This window comes from Doryrhamphus excisus, linkage group LG6 (genome assembly GCF_037039965.1).
Source record: "Doryrhamphus excisus strain RoL-2023G ecotype Guam linkage group LG6, RoL_Dexc_Guam_v1.1, whole genome shotgun sequence".
Taxonomy (NCBI): Eukaryota; Metazoa; Chordata; class Actinopteri; order Syngnathiformes; family Syngnathidae; genus Doryrhamphus; species Doryrhamphus excisus.
The window spans coordinates 13,145,230-13,164,397 of record NC_136362.1 but is presented as its reverse complement, the minus strand read 5'-3'; the positions used below and the strand labels follow the sequence as shown (position 1 = coordinate 13,164,397).

Below are 19,168 nucleotides of genomic sequence, written 5' to 3'. Positions count from 1 at the left end.
ATTAATCGATCTGTCTACGCTCTCTCTGCCTCGTGCCCCTAGACATAGGGGCGCGCTCTGGTGCAGGCTCGTGCACTCTCGGGGACGCGCAGAATAGCCTTTTACTTCCAGCGAGTTTTAGTTGGGACTTGGCGGCCGCCATACGTCCACGCGTTCCTCTGGGCAAGACAACAAGACGTCGCTGTGGTGTGCTGGGGGCTCCGGGCCTCCAAGATGACCCGGAGGAGCGGAACCATGAGGCGGAGCCTGCCGGACCTCGGCAGTCCGAACTACCAGAGCGGCTAGCAGCTAGCTTGGCAAGAGCGAGCAGGCGAAAGTGTTGGCGCGCGTTGTGGACAAAAGTTAAGTTGTAAAGTTGTTGTTTGGTGCCTGAAAGTGTTCGTCCGAAGAGCAAAAGTTCGGAACGTGGACATGGACTCGGACTCCCTGACCGGCGACGTGGACTCTCTTCACGGTGGACTGGTGGACCCCCTATTGGACCGGATCCTGGCGGATACGGTGTCCCAACAGCAGGGATGGCTCCGGGTTTACGGTAAGAAAATCTGGATGGGAAGGTCCCGTCTGATTGACCGGATCGAGTGTAGTCCAAGTCGGCCCAGTCCTTCTTCCGTCTTAGGTCAAAGGTCAACCGGCTTGATTCAGTGATTGATTACATCATGGCGTCTGTGATGTCTCTATTTCTTGTTCTCAGTTTAATCTGGTTTCCATGGTAACGTCACATTTGGGAATGACGTCTGACTGTAAAGATGTAGTCCGTCCCCCTCACTTGGCTCAGGCTCAAGACTCTGTACTCCATTACTCACATGAAACCAGAATAGCTACAAAATCGGGCTCCTTGAAAGTCTTCAGTGTCTCCACATGAGCTCATGACTCACGGACAGCAGGGACAACACCCGTGTGACCACAAGTGTTCACTTCCTGGTCTGCTGAGATGTGACAGGAAGTGGAAAATTCCCTGAGGGGCTCAACGGGATGTTGCTCTATGATTACTTTTCCAAATAAAAAAACAACTTCAGTGACAATTTTTCAGCGTTTTCATCCTTCTCCATCATTTGTCGCACGAGACGAACTTCCTGTACATGTGGTCACTGGTCCAGTGGTCGCCAAAGACTGGGAGTTCTCTTGTTGATGGCTATTTTTAGCCTTCCGACAGGATAAAGGTCTTGGACCCTCCTTTGCTCTGCGGGGATGTTATCCTTCCCACGCTTCTTAAACACTTCCTATTTTGTGTACTGGTGTTTCCTTACGCCACAAGGGGGACTTCCTGGACCAGGAAGTGACAGGAAATAACAATGACGACGTGTCACATGCATGGATGCTTATGCAGGTGCGCACGTCACCACGTGCTTCACACCATCTGTGAGTCTGCAGGTGTGAGATTGACTTCCTGTTTGTCTTCACACTGTGCTTGAGACTGTTCTCGCTCAGCTGACCAATCAGAGTGGTCACACAATCTCTGATGAGGCTCACATGCAAGGAAATGGCTTCTTGCCTGACAGGTGAAAAGCCTTCCGAGATGCGCCTTTTTTCGCTCTAGTCATCAAATCAACATCTAGTGATGTTCACATCCTGCTCACACAGGAAACCACAGTCTGATGGAACCTGATTGGCTACTTGATGCCACACATCTCTACAGGAAGTGTCTTGTTTAGAAGGCAAGTGACTTGTCGATGTGAAGCAGTTTGATGGCTGTGCTCCACAATGTTTTGATCCAGTCCAGAGACCCGGAAGGACTACTTAGTGCCAATACCTATTCAGTAGTGTACCGCATCCTAAGCAACCACCGGACACATGGCCGGTGACAGCATGGCCTCAAGACTGAATGGTGGATGTCTAAGTACAATCCTGAACGTCCTCCGCTCAGAGCATTCTACTTCCTCTGTCCTGGAGAGGACACTGCTCCAGAAGGTGCAGTCGGACCCGGATAAACAATCTCTCTGTTGCTTCTCGCAAATGATCAGCAGAGTTGTGGTCCCTGTTGGAGGAATCACTGGTAAGCATTGCTTCCTGTAGTCCCCACACAACTTTTCTCACGTCACGTTGGCGCTTTCTTCTTCCAACTTACTAACACTGATGCCAACATAACTAAGCAAAGTGACATCACATAATAAAACAGCTTTAAGGTCAGGTCACATGATGTCATGAATCCCAGCTTTTAACTCTTGACCCCGCCACTTCGCATCATGTAAAGGCAGATTGAAGTCACTTCCTGTTTTGAGTCTAAATGAGGCTGAAGACAGGAATTGATTTGATTTGAAACAAACAGTCCTGGCCATCAATGCCTTTCGTCATTGATTGTCATTGATAATGTGATGGAAGACTTGTATGACATTTTCTCACACAACATACAAGAAAAACACATAGACGGATAGGATGCTTGTTGCTACACACCACTCACATTTGAAGTATACGTACTTACTGTACTGGTGTAACCTGCAAGTGTGAGCCCGTCCCGTACGGTCCCGCGTATTCCCACAACATGGGCGGTTTGGCATTGCAACCAGTAGTAAAGTAAAAGTAAAAACCAAAAGCTTTAGAGCACATATACATAGCCTACTGACTAATGTGAGGCTAATTGCGGATGTTTGTGATATTTGTCTTGTCATCGTATTTTGAGTTTTTTTCCGTTCACTTGTTAGGGTATGAACCGTTCCGACTCCCACCTGCTTGCAGTAGAATACAGGCAGGTTAACTCGTACCATAACGAGCACAGGTTACATCACTAACTTATTGTTTGTGTGCGCATGTGTGTGTCAGGGTCACACTGGTCTCTATTCTTAGCTCTCCCACAGCCAGCCCCTCCCTTTGTGGGTCCATCTTGATAACCTTGTGATGTAACATCCCTGTGCTCTGACTGGTGGATATCTGCTGTGTTTATTGGTTGCTATAGAGACATCACCTGCTTGTTGCAGGTTGTCACACAAAGCAGCCTGTGTGTGTGTGTGTGTGTGTGTGTGTGTGTGTGTGTGTGTGTGTGTGTGTGTGTGTATGTGAGTGAGAGAACAGGTGGCCAACATTCCCAGCGAGGTTGAGAAGAGTCAAGTTACTTTCACATGGTTGTGTGTGCAGTCATCATCAAGCGCCGTGTCGCCGTATCGTGGTACAAGTAGTGTCATAAGACCACCTGGCGCGTCATGCTAGTACTTCCTGCCTTTGTCGACATGAACTCACAGCTCCAGTTCTAATGTGGGCTGTTGAAGTCCAGTTGTGAGGTCAAGTTCTTACATGGAAGTCCACCTCTTGTGTCAAAATGTCCAGTTCTCAATTGAGAGAAGCAGTCAGGCAAACACTGAATATTTCCAGCAAAATTTGAAGGCATCTTTTCAGACACGCGCCATCTGCAGGCGCAGATGCACTGCCTTTTACCCTTTCGGGTACATTAAATGCAGTGTTTGTGTTTCAGACGTCAAGGGCCCTCCGACCCATCGCCTCTCCTGTGGTCAGAGTCCATATGTGGATGGCACCGTGTGGGAGAAGAAGTTGTGCTTGTTGACGGACAGCCAGCTCCTTGTTGTCAGCAAGGATGACCAGGTGAGACGAAGACCTCATGTTGTCTTCAAGTCACGTCTGATTGAACTTGACCTTTCACCCTGACAGAAGGAGGCTCAGGAGAAGATGTTGGACAAAGCGAACGCTCGCAGCCTCCGAAGAACTGTCAGTGTCCCCTCAGAGGGACAGTTCCCTGACTTTCAGCCAGAGGGCGCCACTATGTTAGGTAAGACTCCCTATAATCATGCTTCTATTGGGAAAAGCTGCTATGTCGTTAAACAAAATTGCACATTTATAGCAGGTGTGTGTATGTATATATCTATGAATGTGCACACGTGTGTGTGTGTGTGTGTGTGTGTGTGCCAGAATGTGTATATAATGTGGGGTGTCACGAGGCACCCATCTCAATTTTTTAATTTAACTGATTTGCAAAACAATGCAGGTGTGTTTTGTCCCAGAAATTGACACTAAATGATATTATTGTCTACATTTTTGGACACCAAATAAACCATTGTTATAAGACATGTATATATTATGTATATTATTATATAATAATTAAGAATAATACTGTAATACAATATTTCCTTTAATTTGTCATCTTTCACTCTTTAAAGTTGTGGAATTGAGGTTAGACATGTATTTTCTCAGACGCTATTAATCTGTCAAACATAAAAAAAATTATTAGTTTTTATTAGTTAGGAGTATTAGTAGGGTTTTTTTTGTTTTTTTTTTTCTACAATGAGCCATGTTCCACAGATGGCCCCTGCGCCACACTTACATGACCCTTGTTGAGTCTGTCAAGCTGAGCTATGGAGGGGTTGATGCAGCTTTTCGTTCTGCTTTTTCCTGATTGCGGAGTCGCCACAGCGGATCTTTTTGATCTGCATACTGTTTTTTTTGGTTTGAGCCCTGAATGATATAATATACACGGCGACAGCGGTTCACCTTCAATGGAAAAAAACAGCCACACATTACTCACTGACCCTGACGCCACTGTTGCTAACTACTTAGTAGGAGAAGTAGCCATTGGCTGTCCTAGAAATCACCAGAAGTTTTTAGATGTCATTGGCTAATTTGCATATTATTGGCATATAAAGCAACAGATGCTGTAGGAAACTAGACACACATATTTGGCTGTGACTTTTGTCTAAACTCTAAACCCAGTCCTAGTAGTGTGGCTCTCCACTGTGCTGTATGGCTTGTGTATGCTTTGGGCGTGAGGCGAACCTCTCGTGGCAGCCACTGCTGCCCAGTGAGAACACCTACCCCACACTCATGAAGGAATGGGACACACTTTATATGTTCTTTAACAAGATTTTATTCACTAAGTTGGTGTGAGAGTGTTTTGAAGACCATGTCAAGCTGAAGGTCATCCAGGATGGAGAAACTGGAGAAGCTAAATGGTTGTTAGTAGGTCACGTAATTTTACTGCTTTCTCACCTGATGGCGCTGTGGAGGTCCCCCTGCTGGCTAAATGCTGTCATCAGCTTCTTTTGGCATCTCCTCAACGTAAGACAGCCTCCCCAGGGAGTTGCTGAGGAACGTGTGTCCCTTGGGAGAGCTGAAGTGACCAGACAAAAGGATGCTGTTGTTGCTAAGTCACTTTGTGATGTCACTTCCTGTCTCATCTTACAACCTCTGTTAAACTCGCTGCTCAGGGAGGGACAAAAGATGTCCCATCCTGGTCTTTGCTGACGACATCACAGTGAAGCAGAGCATGTCCCACGTGAGAAGTGAGGAAGTGAGCTAGGTTGAGCGAGGGGGAGGGGCATGCAGCTGAGGCATTGATTGAATAAACGCACTAAAACTACGGCGCCCTGAGAGAGGAGGAGGAGGAGGGAAGACACCAGCGGGACGCATGCTGAGGGATGCTGACGGGAACAAGATCCACTTTGACCATTTCAGCTCATTGGCCGACAGGTGGCAGAGGTGTGGCCAGTCGCATGTGACCTTGGGGGTCCTCTGATGATGGGAAACAGCTGCGATAGAGGTAGTGTGTCATGTGACCACCTGTCATGGCTGACTTCCTTTGCTGAGCTTGGTGGCATCGCGTTAGCGCAAGATTTCCCTGCCGTCTTCCAACCACGTCCTACAACGCCGTCACCATCAGACACGATTCGCTCAGATTCGGACAGGAAGTGAAAGTCTAAATTTAGCACGGGGATCGATGAAGGGGAGTAGCCTCATCCTAATGTCGTTTCACACTAACTCAGACCACGTCCCGGGACGTTCTTGTCCATCTTTTTCACATCAAACTCGCTAACATACAAAATGCTACTGCTGCTGCTGATGTCATCTTCCTTTTGCAGAAGTGTCTTCTGAGCGATCTCCGAGGAGACGGAGCCTCTCTGGCCTGTCAAGCTCCGAGAAGAGCATCCCTATAGACAGTCCCAGCTCGTCTCCCTTCAAAGTGCCTGTGAGTTTGTCTCCCGCACACGCACACACACACACACACACACACACACACACACATCCCTCCATGGCAACACATGGAGACACTTCCTGCTTGCACCCTGGAAGTAATCTGATTACAGCAGCACTCACTGTGGCCTCAGTGGCTATCTAAAGTAATCAGAGTACTCCATCCATCCAACTTCTATGCCGCTTATCCCCATTAGGGTCGCGGGGGGTGTGCTGGAGCCTATCCCAGCTGACTTTGGGTGAGAGGCAATGTACGCCCTAGACTAGTCGCCAGCCAATCACAGGGCACAATCATTGTAATCAGAGAACTGCAGTGTGAAAAGATTGAAGGGTGCGTTTGAGGATATTAATAACGCAGGAAATGAGGCCGCTGCTGTGCTCGGTGCTTTCATACTCAGATGGCGTGATGGGTGGAACGAAGATGATGTTATTCTATAAGTAATCAGATTACATGCAGAGATCTTTTATACCGAGTTTTGCTGAGTCATTTTACAGAGATACGTGCTGATTTGTGTGCGTCAGGGATTCTTCAGCAAACGTCTCAAAGGGTCCGTCAAGAGGGCAAAAAGTCAAAATAAAGCGGACAGGAACACCAGCTTCAGACTTCCTGTTCTGCGACCTGCTGACACTGACAGGTACGCTGACTACGTCCTTTCAATAAATATTATTTGGCAATGGCTTCCCCTCGAGGGTGCTGTGTCATTCATTGGTGTGAGGTCTGGGGAGCCCCGCCCACTTGGGTTTGGACATCGGACGCACTCTCTGGAAGTCACATGACCTCTAAAGCGGTTTTCCTGTGGGTCCAGGACACGTGGCCCTCCAAGGGTGAAGGAGTGGACGTCTCATGAGTCCCTGCTGAGCCCTGGAGGTGCACTGGAGGTGCTGGACCTCAACATGGAGGACGAGGTGACAGTCAAACCTGTTCACAGCAGCATTCTGGGTCAGGACTTCTGCTTCGAGGTTAGGTTCACGCTGTCGTCCTCCTTGTTATAATTGTGCGATGATGTCATAGCTGTTTGCCTCCTTCCTGTCAGGTGACCTACTCAGGGGGGACCAAGTGCTTCAGCTGCCCGTCGGCGTCAGAGCGAGACAAATGGATGGAGAACCTGAGGAGAATTGTCCAGCCCAACAAGGTGAGTCCAGTACGTGTCACCTTGTCGCCGCATGCCTCTGCCGACTTTCATCGTTTGTGTTTCCAGGACAACTGTCGCAGGGCGGAGCATCTTCTGCGGCTGTGGATCATTGAGGCCAAAGACCTGCCCCCCAAGAAGAAGTACTTCTGCGAGCTCTGTCTGGACGACGTGTTGTATGTACGCACCACCAGCAAGCCTCGACAAGATGGCCTCTTCTGGGGCGAATACTTCCACCTGGCCGACCTGCCTGCCGTGCACAGCATCACCGTTCACGTTTACCGAGACGTGGACAAGAAGAAGAAGAAGGACAAGAACAACTATGTGGGCCTCGTCAACATTCCTGTGGCGAGTGTGACGGGGCGCCAGTTTGTGGAGAGGTGGTACCCAGTGAGCACGCCCACCGCCGTTAAGGTGAAAGGGGGCGGGCCTTCTGTCCGCATCAAGTCACGCTTCCAGACCATCGCCATCCTCCCCATGGAGCAGTACAAGGAGTTTGCAGAGTTCATTACCAACGGTTACGGGACGCTGTGCTCCGTGCTGGAGCCTGTCATCAGCGTAAAAAACAAGGAGGAGATGGCCAGCGCCCTTGTACACATCCTGCACAGCACGGGGAGGGTCAAGGTCAGACTCCGCCCCCCAGAGCCTGCCTGCTGAGCGGCACTAACGAATCATTATTCTGTTCTCATTCCTTCAGGACTTCCTGACTGACTTGGTGATGTCAGAAGTGGACCGCTGTGCCGACCACCACGTCCTCATCTTCAGGGAAAACACGCTGGCTACCAAAGCTATCGAGGAGTACCTGAAACTGGTCGGACACAAGTACCTGCACGACGCGCTCGGTGAGAACATACACACACATGTGCATTGTGTGGATGACATCAGCTGTTTGCCTATCATCCACAATCTTTATGTGAAACATGAACATGTGTCCCATGGCTGTATGAGTTAGTATGAGCTAGCTAACAATGCACATCATTGGGATACGCCTATTTTGACTATGAAGCCCTCAAGTAAAAAATGCTGACAGCAAACCAGCATCTTCTTGAGTCTTTGTAGCGAAATCGAGAGCTGAGACGAGCAGCTAGCAAGGCATTGTGTTACTTCTCCAGATGAATATTGTTTTTCATGTTAGCTTCTACAATAACAATATCAGTCATGATGTGCTATACATATCATCATATGGACAGTTACTATGGTACCCATTATGTCATTGTATGGTCAAATCACCTCGAACTTCGGTACGTGACAAAAAATTAAAAAAAATTTTTTTTTAACTATATTAGGAAAGCAGGAAGTGAACAAATGTAAGTTACTAGCCACGTTTACATGGACCCAAATATTCCAATTCCATTCGGGTTATTTGCTCAAACGGAAAGAATGTAACCTTTGTATATACCTCATTCCGAAAGAAAAGTGCCAATCCGAATGAATATATAATCGGATTCACAGAGGTGGAATATTCCTTTCCCCAATCCGATTGAGGTATCTTGTACCCGCTCAATCGGAAAGTTGCCAGGGTGCGTTCTTTCAGCGCATGCTCAGCTGTGACGTAACACGCAGACGTCTCTCAGGTTTTGAAAATGGTGGTGAGCAGTCATCACTGGACTACAGCGGAAAGTTCCTTTTTGAAGTTGCTGCTTTAAAAAAGAGTAGCAACTGTCCCAATAACTGTGGTAATCACAATCTCGTCCGCCATCTTTGATGAATCACGTGATGTTTACGTTTTACTGCGCTTGCCCCATTGACTATTCTGTTTCATTATAGCGGTGCATGTAGACAGGAGATTGGAATATTTCTTTCCATGTATACACTGTTTTCTGGTACGTCATTCGGAAAGAAGAAAATCTCCTTATGTAAACCTGGCTACTGATTGTAAAAGTAGCAGATGGAGGGGTAGGATTTAATAAGCTCTGCTTCTTCCTACTCCTTTTGGACATGTGGAACTGTGAACTGATTATGTGGTGCATTCGATTGTAATCTGATGCATGTTCAAATGAAATAAAACCATAACTATATCACAGCTTTTGTTTATGTACAAGTCAGTTATGTAAATAGAACACTGTTGCTCTTTTTTTAGTTTGGGCCAAAATGGGTAGGTCCCAATGATGTGCATTGTTAGCTAGCTCATACTAACTCCTTTTCTCTTGTTAGAGTGCACAGAAATGGGTAAGAAATATGTGTTCATGTTTCACATACAGATGGTACGATTCATAATTTAGATTTTTTTTATGCTGTCGTTCATATTATCAAACAAATTCGACATGTTGATGTGAACTTAGCGCATCTGGAAAGTGATGTCACTCTAATTTCTGTGTGTCAGTAATGTTCAATACCATTGATTTCACTTCCATGCCAATACTAGGGAAAACAGTCTCTGTATGCATGGCATTACACACAGATATATGCCACCTGACCATTCAGAACTGCAGTCGCATCGCATACATGTTTGATTTCCATCTACATGAATGAGGCCTGAGTTGCATTTGAAAAAAATCTGAATTGTGGTGTTCACACTGGCATGAAAATATCAGATCCAGGTCTGAGCCTAAGATTGTACTCGTGTGTCTCCAGGTGAGTTCATCAAAGCACTGTACGAGTCTGACGAGAACTGCGAGGTGGATCCCAGTCGATGTTCCAGCAGCAACTTGTCCGAGCATCAAAGTAACTTGAAGATGTGCTGCGAGCTGGCTCTCTGCAAGATCATCAACTCCTACTGGTATACCATGGCAGCCATGACATCACAAGCAATACACCACCTGACTTCCGGTTTTACATCCTGACTTCCTGTGTGTTGCAGTGTATTCCCTCGTGAGTTGAAGGAAGTTTTTGCGTCTTGGACGCAGGAGTGTGTGACCCGTGGTCACCAGCAGGACATCAGCAAGCGTTTGATCAGCGCCTCCCTCTTCCTGCGCTTCCTGTGTCCGGCCATCATGTCGCCATCGCTATTCCAGCTCATGCAGGAATATCCTGACGAGCGCACGTCTCGAACCCTCACCCTCATCGCCAAAGTCATCCAGAACCTGGCCAACTTCTCCAAGTAGGTTACTCACAAAGGCTGTGCTTTAGCATCCAGGGGTTGCCATGACGACTGTGTGTGGTCTTTTACATGTGTCTCGCAGGTTTGGGAACAAGGAGGAGTACATGGCTTTCATGAACGACTTCCTGGAGCACGAGTGGGCCGGAATGATGCGTTTCCTGACAAAGATCTCCAATGCAGAGACTCTATCCAACACGCCGGGCTTTGAGGGTTACGTGGACCTCGGAAGGGAGCTGTCCCTCCTTCACGCTCTTCTGTGGGACGTGGTCTCTCAGATGGATAAGGTGGTTGTAGATTACGAAGCATCATTTCTTCATCCGTTTAACCTCATCAAAGCATGACCCCCCCACCCCCCCAACCCCATCATGTGACCTGACTCAGCATGTTTGAGAAGCATGTCTGATCTACCACCTTTCAGTTTGCTTCCATTAAGTTTCCTTCATTGTGTCTCCTTCCTCCTCCTCCTCCTCCTCCCTGCACTTCCTGTCTGGCCACCATGTTGGTCTCGCCGCTCTGCCTCCCACACCACTGCATCCTGATGCTGTCCTCTCACACGCACACGCTAACTACGACACCCCAGCGTGAAAATTCCTTCCTGCAGGCCACCGTTGCCAAGCTGGGACCGTTGCCGAGAATTCTGGGAGATATTTCCCGCAGCCTGTCAGTCCCCACGCCCATCCAGCAGCAGCTGCGCCCTTTCCAGGACCACCATAGCTCCGCCCACAACATAAGCGGCAGCCTGTCATCTGGCCTACAACGAATCTTTGAGGACCCGTCTGACTGGTAAGAAGTCAGCTGACTAGTTCAGCCATGTTGTCTTTACGCAACACAACACCGACGCTAACCACGCTGACATGTGCAGCAGGACGTGTCCTGGCGGCGAGCTGACGGAGGCCGCCGTTGCAGGGTGCAACGCCACGACTGCCCAGCATCATCTTTGGGGCGCTACCAGTTTTTCGGGCAAGGATGAGCGAGATGAGACACTTGTGGGCAACCGCAGCGTCTCTATGGGGGACCTGCAGGATTCTCAGAGGATCCCTGATGCCCCGCCCCTTGTCAACAGGGCAGGCTCTCAGGTCTCTGTAGCCCCCGCAATCCCGTCTGAGTTGGTGGTGCCCCTCAGCAAAGCTCCAATCAGAGACACTCAGCCGCAGAGCGCTCCGCAGGCCCGGCGTCCGCTGCAGCCTCCAGTCAAGCACCAACGCAGCCTGCAGCCGCTCTCATTTCAGAACCCCGTCTACCACCTCAGTAACCCCGCCCAATCCGCATCCAGCTCAGAGAACTTGAGCAGCGCCAGCTCGGATGGCGAGCGGTTAAGGGTGAAAGGTCATGTGGCGTCAGACAGCAGCCTAGACGAGTCGGGCAGCAGGCGTAGCGCTCGTAGCTCCACACCATGCTGTCACAGCCCCCCCGAGCTCCCGCCAGGTGCCGCCACAGCCATCGCCGTACCTCGGCAGGGCACGGCGACAACGAGCACCGCCCACATCGTGAAGGTAGAGCAGCAGAGCCGGGCAGGGGGCGGGTCCAGGACACAGTGTGCCTCACGTTGCAGCAGCAGCAGCGCCACCATGGAGCTGACGCCCATCGCCGACCCAGTGTCCGTCTGCTGCGCTGACACTATGGCTCCGCCTCCAAGGGGCAGTACCCAGCAGCAGGTAATGACTGATTCATGTTAAGTTGTCCAACCTTTAGGAAACTTGTTGGAATGTGACAGGTGGCATCTCCGGTGGAGGCGGAGTCGGCGGCCATGTCTCCTGTGGAGAGGACAGCAGCTTGGGTGCTCAGTAACGGTCAGTACCAGGAGGACCACCTTGGCGACGAGGAAGGAGGGGGGCGGAGCCGTGAGGAGGGCAAGAATTTCGAAAAGGTAAACGAGAAGCGACCAAACTTCCCTAAAGTGATCCGATCATTGAATGCAACTCCACCTCCTTATGAGTAGTATGAGATGGAGATCTGGCGACTGAAGGAGCGGCTGCGGGCGTCAGGGCGACGCCTGGAGGAGTACGAGCGCCGTCTGGTCGCCCAGGAACTCTCCATGAAGACGCTGCTCCTTGACTATAAGTCACGACTTGACGACAGTGAGGAACGACTCAAGCGTCAGCAAGAAGAGAAGGATGCGCAGATGAAGAACATCCTTTGCAGGTCGGCATCCCATCCTATCCCATCCCACCTCCCCCGACCCCCCCCCCAGCTAACAACAGCGTGTGCTTCCAGGCTCATGGCGGTGGAGGAGGAGTTGAAACGTGACCACTCAGAGATGCAAACGGTGATTGAAGCTAAACAGGAAGTCATTGACGCTCAGGTACATCACACAGGACATTACATCATCACATGACCTGCCATAACAATGGCGGTCTCAGGTAGCGCTGCTTTGTCTCTTGACTGATTGCAGGTCAGTAACGGATCAAATTAAACAAAAGCAGGCAAGTAATTGAAACACTACTCCCCCCTCCTGAGACAACATGCCTGCAACCTGTTCAGCCAATCAGGAGCGTCCTAGTGGCGAGTGTCATATTGGTTGAACAGGTTGCAGGTGTGGGGGTCTGGGCTTTTGTGTTTGGCTCCGCCCACCTCAGATGTTCGGCTTTGCTTTTGTTGGCTTTCTGGTTTGGTTTGAATCTTAAAGTTACTTGCTGTCAAGTCCAACCACATTGCAGCAGATAAAGATATGTTCCTGGCATTCCCTTTATGTCCAATCAGGAAAAGCGGATCCGCTCTCTGGATGCAACAAACTCACGTCTGATGGCGGCACTGACGCAAGTGAAGGAGCGTTACGGTTCGGCCAACCTCCGCAACAACCCCACCAAGCTGTCCATCACTGAGAACGGAGAGTTCAAGAACAGCAGCTGCTGATTAGCCGGGTAGGGGGTGTGCTTAGTATGTAAATACTGCAGGGTTTTGTGTGTGTGTGTGTGTGTGTGTGTGTGTGTGTGTGTGCGCGCGCGCGCATGTGCAACAAAATGTTTTCTAACGTTTAAGGTTTGAAGTGGAGCTGTTTTTATGGGGTTATTTCTGATTTATAATTTATTTCTCCACTTCCTGTTGACGAGCTACTGAAAACACTCCACTGTGCTGGGGCATCAAAGGTGACGCCTGTCTGTACACAATAAAAGCTACCAGTAAATGTTTGTTGTCTCCATGGAAGCAGATTCAACAGATTTTATTAGGTTAAAAAAGACAGGAAGTGATCAAAGAAAAGATTAGTGATAATGCTGACTTCAATATAGACTTTTTTTTTAATAACAAAATAGGCAGTTTAGCACGTTCAGAATCTCCTTGTCCTGCACTGAGAATCCACCTGTAGGTCACTGCAACAATAAAGCCACAGTCATTGAAGAGCTCATTAGTAAACGTTATAGTAAATTGTTCAATTCCACCACTCCTCCTTCCTTTTGTCCTCATTAAAGGGTTAATGTGAGCAGTAAAAGCGGACAGCGCCCTCTAGTGACTGCAGAGGACTGCTTTGAAAAGAACAGGTGTGAATTGGGGGGGAGTGACACGCTCTTAAAGCTCTGACGTGCAAACATTTGCTTTTTGTGATGGCCACACACAAAAGAGGAGTCTTTTTAGGTCTTCCGGGTTTTCCCAAGTGTCCCATGTGGGGAAGTGTTGAAGGGCAGGTGGACTTTTCAAAATAAAAGTGGACGGTGTTCACAATTTCTCCTTGGACTGGACCCAGATGAAAGGACCCGATTGGTCCTCGATAATCTGCTTGGTCTGCTCATAGATCTCCTCCAGCGTGTCGCCCTGGACAATGGCTACACACACACACACACACACACATGACATTATGACATTTTAGGACAGGTTAAAAAAATAAAAGCCTCTACCTGTGAAGTGCTCGGTGAACTCGTGCTCCAGCTTGGCTGCACGCTCAAACGTCTTCCTGCTCTGATCGTCTGTCAGTCGCTTGTTCATCTCCCTGCAGAAGGATCACACTTAAACATCTGATCGGTGTGTGTCTACTCCAGCTATGAACGTGAGCATCACTTACATAATGTTCTCCACCGACTTGGGCTTGATGAAGACGGCGATGGGATGAAGAGCAGCAAGCTGGAGTCGCTTGATAGCGTTGCCAGACACGTCCAGGATGCAATGTTTACCCTGGAAGGCAAAACCGTGCGTTAGCACACCATCTGGCCAGGAGAGGGCGACATTACAGCAGAAGACATCTACCTTCTGGGCCACCTCTCGGACAGACTGGACGCTGGTTCCATACAGGTGGTTGTTGTACTGCCCCGCCTCGATGAACTTGTGCTCCTGGATGTCCTTCTCCATTTGCTCACGGGACACCACAAAGTGATAATCCCGACCGTCCACCTCGTAGTCCCGCTTGGGCCGCGTCGTGTCTGATGGCCAAAGACACAAGCGGCGTTCAGACGCTGATGCACAAATAAGCGTAGAATGTTGCTTTGACTCACGTGGAACACACGAGCCGAACTTGTCAGGAAACTCTGAAATGAGGTCATCGTTCACGCGGTCCTTCATGGGCCCCAGGACGATGACGGGCCGTGCATAGCTGACTACACGACAATGAGACGCCGTGAGAAATGTGGCGGCACATAAACAAGCTAAGGGGCTTGGGGGCGTTACCTTCCTGTTGAGTGACTGCTTCATACGACAAGACGCACTCCTCCTGCCCACCTGTCAATCAGGCACACATACGCACACGTCAGCACAGCCAATAGATGCCAGAAGCCACGTTGGCAGCGCCAACACTTACGGTAGCTACTTTCACTATCACTGGCGTTTGAGGTGACGTGTTCTGAAAGACAAGAAGAAGACACGTCAAGTCTCCCATCATGCTTTGCACATCAAAGTGGGAAGGGGTGTGGTGGGGGCGGAGGAGGGGGACAAAATATGGCAAAAGGAGGTGGAGCCTGAAGGACGTCCTGGAGACAGCAATGGGGACAACACCACGATGACGACGCCTGGAGGAGGTGGGGGTGGTCGTGAGGGGGGGTGTCCACCAGAAACTATGGATGCGTCTCAAATGGAATACACAGTAGTACACAGAAGTACACAGTATACCTATTCACGTGTACTGATGCAAGTATTCTATTTGAGACACGGCATAATAAGTCATGGTGGAGAGAGGTGGGCGGGGCTCGGGTGGGGGGGCCGACTTACTGTGTCCTTTGGCGAGGAGCTCGTCAGTGAGGTCCTGAAGGCGACAAAGGAAGAAGAAGCACAAAGAAGAAAAAAAAAGGTTACTGCGTCTCAGCGACAGAGCGAGAGAGCAGACGCAACGCACACCGGCCATTTTGGGAAGTGTGGGGGTGGAGTGGAGGGGCTTTCAGGTTGTCCAATTGTAAAAGATTTGTGGGCTGGCCCCGTTGCCGTGACAACCAGGTCACCGGCTGAACTCTCTTCCTGTCGCTGACCCGTCAGCCGGCCATATACGGCGCCCCCCGGTGGCGCCATACTCACGCTCCACATCGCTGCTCTCCTGCTCACTCGCCTCCCGACTCTTGTAGAAGAGGAACGTCCTGGGAAAGACGCTCTTTTTACGCTTGTCACTGAGCGACTACGGGAAGTGGAGGAAGAGCACGTCAAGGTCACGTCAAAGTCAAACACTCGTCAGTCAGTGGGGGGGGTGCAGAGAAGGGGACTTAGGTGAAGTAGGGCAAGAGCGCACACACACTCTCTCTCTCTCTCTCTCTCTCTCTCTCTCTCTCTCTCTCTCTCTCTCACACACGCAGACAGACATAAGCGGAGAGTTGCCATAGCAACAGTTGTAAATGTTTGCGTCAGTAATTAAGTAAAAACCAGCGGGCTGGGGGGGGGGCTTTTGACATGATGACATCACATGCTCCAGGTGAGTGATGAAGAGGGGGGCAGACAGTCGAGGGTAGGATCATGCAGGTGTCGGTCAGGGGCTAGTGTAGCTTTTGGCGTCATGTCGGCGCTGGGAGGCGGAGCCGAGATGCTGACAGGTCAGCGACATGCGGTTACATCATCAGCGTCACATCACATGCGCACTCACCCCTCGCTCACGGGACTTTGGGTTGAACTTGACTGTCTTCAACCGCGCTCGCTCCTTCTTCTCCACTCTGTCAGGTCAAAAGGTCAAAGGTCAAAAGCGGCTACAAGGCCCTGGCGGCCATCTGACCTCCAACTCACCTTCTCTTGCTGGGGATCACGCCCACATCCTCTGCCTCGCCATGAGCCGTCATCTGCCGGGCCTGCCACCACTCGTCGTCGGAGGCATTGACCACATGAAGAATGTCTCCGAACTTGAAGTCCAGACCTTGACTGGGAAGACCCGAGTCCCGCGTCTTGTCGTAGTCGAAGAGGGCTCTGCAGAGAGGTCGGGGGGCACGCTCTGTCAGGGCCGATGTGCCGATGCAGAGGAAGTCACGTTCTGGAGCGTTGAGGTCTCACCTGACGTACAGGGACCTCTTCTGGCTGGTCCGCAGGGACCCTGAACCAGAACTGATGCTGCTGTTCATCATCTGCTCCCTCAGGTCGTGGATCTTGGCCTCAAAGCGACTGTACTCTGAAGACAAGCACACCTTCAGGTCAGCAACGTGGCTCCGCCGTGACAGTCATGTGACCTCTCACCCCACTCACCCTCAGGCCTGTAGTGGGCCATGATGACTACTGTCTGCCCAGCATTCTTCAGGGCGGCGGCGGCCTGCTCGTGCGTGGCGCTGCGGAGGTCCACGCCATTGACCTGCAAGCGAGCACATGCAAACACAACGCCGTCAGGGTTTGTCACGCTCCACACAGGAAAGGAGATGTCTTCAGTGACGTACAGAAACCAGGCGGTCTCCTTTCCTCAGCTCTCCACAAAGGTCTGCGGGTCCGCCAGCCAGGATGAAGGAGATGAAGATGCCCTCGCCGTCCTCACCGCCAACAATGTTGAAGCCTAGACCTGTGGCGCCACGATGCAGCACCACCTTCCTGGGCTCCCTGGAGGACCAAATCAAACACCTCCATTGGTCTACTTGCTTGACCATCACAATAAGTTTTGAAAACACGTTAGTGTTATGACTCCAAATTGTCCATAGGTATGAATGTGAGTGTGAATGGTTGTTTGTCTATATGTGTCCTGTGATTGGCTGGCCACCAGTCCAGGGTGTACCCCGCCTCTCGCCCGAAGACAGCTGGGATAGGCTCCAGCACCCCCGCCACCCTCATGAGGATAAGCGGTAGAAAATGAATGAATGTAAACAACACCAGACCCTACCATCTAGTGGACGCTTACGCACACACAACAAACATCAGGGAGGAGCACTCAGTGTGTGCGCTCAGAACTTCAACAAAATAAAAATCTTGGTTCTCATATTTAAGTAGGCCTCTTACAGTAATTACATTTCATACCGTGAGACGTCGTCATCTCCTAGCATGCTCTTGGGCGTTGGCGAGTAGCGTCCAGATGAGGCCGGCAGAGGGAGGGGCTGAGTCAGAAAGTTAGGGGGAGTGATATGGTTCTCCAGATGCTGCGAAAACGCTGCAACAGAAAAAGATGGTGTCACCGTGTGGTGATGGGAGGGAGCAGGAGGAGGAAAGCCAAAGAAAGACAGAAGGGAATAAAAGAAGGAAAGATAGAAAAAGCAGCTCACAGTTGGTGAGGTCTGGAGGGCCGAAGGTATCATTGATGAAGACACTGTTGGGTTTGGCCACCTTCAAGTAGACCACGTCAGGAGTGTTCTTCAAGGCAGTGACGGCGTGCTCGTGACTAACTTCCTCTAGACAACTACTGTTCACCTGCAGGCATGCACAGATACAGGTACACATCAGGCACACAGTTAGTAACTAACCTGGTCAAATCAAATCAGCGTTTTTAATACAAATGATACTACTACATGACCAATAGGTCACCAGTTGGTGTAGTTGACTCATATTTAATCATGAGCTTATTATCACGTACTATTTAATCAAAATACCATTTTGTTTCCAGAAAATGTTCAGTTTATTACATGTATTATATCTAAACAGTGTAAACGCAATAATTGCAAAAATATTTCAACAATAATATTTTATTAACAGTCTTATCAATGTCTGACAAAGTTCCATTAATCAAGTTTGGGTTTTTTGGTGACTGGAGAAGCACTAGGAATATTTATAGTGTGTGTTCACGCTCGTGCGCTGTTCTCTGATTGGTTGTTTCACGGGCACGACACCAGAGCAGCATGCTCTGAGTGGACAGCTACAGGGGCTGATACTGGACATGGTTACACTCTATATTTTATCAGTATCACTGCCCTGGGCTTTGACACAGTATCATTCCGGCCTTTTCCCGTATCATTCATGGGCGGTTTCTAGGGTACAGGGCCAATTAATACTGTAGTATGTGATAAGAGGGATTATGGAGAAGTTTGCATATATCACAACACTTGAAGTCATGGTGCTTTGTGCTGAAACGCAAGTGTCCCCAAAATGTGTGTTTTCAACAAGACCTAATCCCAGAAAATCCTAGGAAAACTTACAATACCAAGAAGCACAGAGGAAGTTTGTAAGCTGAAACCCAACTGTATATATGGGATACAGCACACAACACTGAACATGGTTGATGATGATGATGAATTAACAAAAATCCTTACAGCTAGAAGCTTGTCTCCAATCTGCAGTCGGCCATCTTTATGGGCGGCTCCACTCTCAATGATCTTGGTCACGTAGATGCTGTTGTCACCTGGGATGTGCTGGTTTCCCACTCCGCCCGCTATACTGAAGCCCAGACCTGATCAGCAGGACAAGCAGACAGATCTCCATCACACAGACCGCCACACTGTGGGATTTTTGGGTGAGTGCAGTTTTTCACCTTTGGGTCCTTTCACCAGTTTGATCTCCATCACTTTCTCAGAGACGGGTTTCCTCCTGCGTACATACAGTCGAACTAGAGAACCCGCCTCCTTTAACGCCTCCACGGCCCGACTGTGCGTTACATCGCGAACATCAACCTCATTGACACGCAAGATGACATCGTTGACCCTGAAGAACCAGAAGCACTTAGTGATGTTCACACTCATCCACCCCTCCCCCCATACCCCCATATGGACACAGACTAATGTGCTAATGCTTGTGTACAAAAATATATTTTCTTCTCCACCAACCAAGACACCTGAGAGCATGATTATCAGCG

The 19,168-nt window shown here is 49.6% G+C and overlaps 2 protein-coding genes across 30 annotated transcripts in view; one reads left to right on the top strand and one right to left on the bottom strand.

The window, feature by feature from the left end:
• The first annotated feature begins 23 nt into the window (after positions 1 to 23).
• rasal2 (RAS protein activator like 2) lies at positions 24 to 13,204 on the top strand. 7 transcript variants are annotated; one of them, XM_058068708.2, is made up of 18 exons: positions 24 to 532; positions 3,404 to 3,531; positions 3,601 to 3,715; positions 5,799 to 5,905; positions 6,433 to 6,545; positions 6,717 to 6,870; positions 6,945 to 7,043; positions 7,110 to 7,664; positions 7,738 to 7,882; positions 9,615 to 9,759; positions 9,841 to 10,080; positions 10,163 to 10,367; positions 10,661 to 10,863; positions 10,943 to 11,735; positions 11,795 to 11,947; positions 12,020 to 12,222; positions 12,295 to 12,382; positions 12,781 to 13,204. In XM_058068708.2, the coding sequence occupies exons 1-18, from the start codon at positions 412 to 414 to the stop codon at positions 12,931 to 12,933; spliced, it is 3,720 nt and encodes a 1,239-aa protein (XP_057924691.2). In that variant the 5' UTR covers positions 24 to 411; the 3' UTR covers positions 12,934 to 13,204. The 7 variants fall into 7 exon arrangements, with proteins under 7 accessions (XP_057924691.2, XP_057924688.2, XP_057924686.2 ...); XM_058068711.2 differs by having other exon boundaries at positions 25 to 532; positions 10,163 to 10,364; XM_058068709.2 differs by having other exon boundaries at positions 25 to 532; positions 3,598 to 3,715; positions 10,163 to 10,364; positions 10,682 to 10,863.
• Positions 13,205 to 13,224: 20 nt separating this feature from the next.
• dlg1b (discs large MAGUK scaffold protein 1b) overlaps positions 13,225 to 19,168 on the bottom strand; it is a 31,110-nt gene continuing 25,166 nt past the window's right edge. For 8 of the 23 annotated variants that reach the window (XM_058068720.2, XM_058068728.2, XM_058068723.2 and 5 more), the window contains 16 exons: positions 18,848 to 19,017; positions 18,630 to 18,766; positions 17,649 to 17,793; positions 17,398 to 17,536; positions 16,839 to 16,995; positions 16,654 to 16,756; positions 16,465 to 16,579; positions 16,204 to 16,380; positions 16,067 to 16,133; positions 15,511 to 15,607; positions 14,804 to 14,845; positions 14,674 to 14,724; positions 14,257 to 14,603; positions 14,075 to 14,184; positions 13,911 to 14,002; positions 13,225 to 13,838 (listed from right to left, as the gene is read on the bottom strand). In XM_058068720.2, the coding sequence (XP_057924703.2) occupies positions 13,732 to 13,838; positions 13,911 to 14,002; positions 14,075 to 14,184; positions 14,257 to 14,603; positions 14,674 to 14,724; positions 14,804 to 14,845; positions 15,511 to 15,607; positions 16,067 to 16,133; positions 16,204 to 16,380; positions 16,465 to 16,579; positions 16,654 to 16,756; positions 16,839 to 16,995; positions 17,398 to 17,536; positions 17,649 to 17,793; positions 18,630 to 18,766; positions 18,848 to 19,017 (2,056 nt within the window). In that variant the 3' untranslated portion in view covers positions 13,225 to 13,731. Of the gene's footprint in view, positions 13,839 to 13,910; positions 14,003 to 14,074; positions 14,185 to 14,256; positions 14,604 to 14,673; positions 14,725 to 14,803; positions 14,846 to 15,210; positions 15,245 to 15,510; positions 15,608 to 16,066; positions 16,134 to 16,203; positions 16,381 to 16,464; positions 16,580 to 16,653; positions 16,757 to 16,838; positions 16,996 to 17,397; positions 17,537 to 17,648; positions 17,794 to 18,629; positions 18,767 to 18,847; positions 19,018 to 19,168 lie in introns of all 23 variants that reach the window. The other 15 variants (XM_078791463.1, XM_078791465.1, XM_078791468.1 and 12 more) reach the window with 6 other exon arrangements.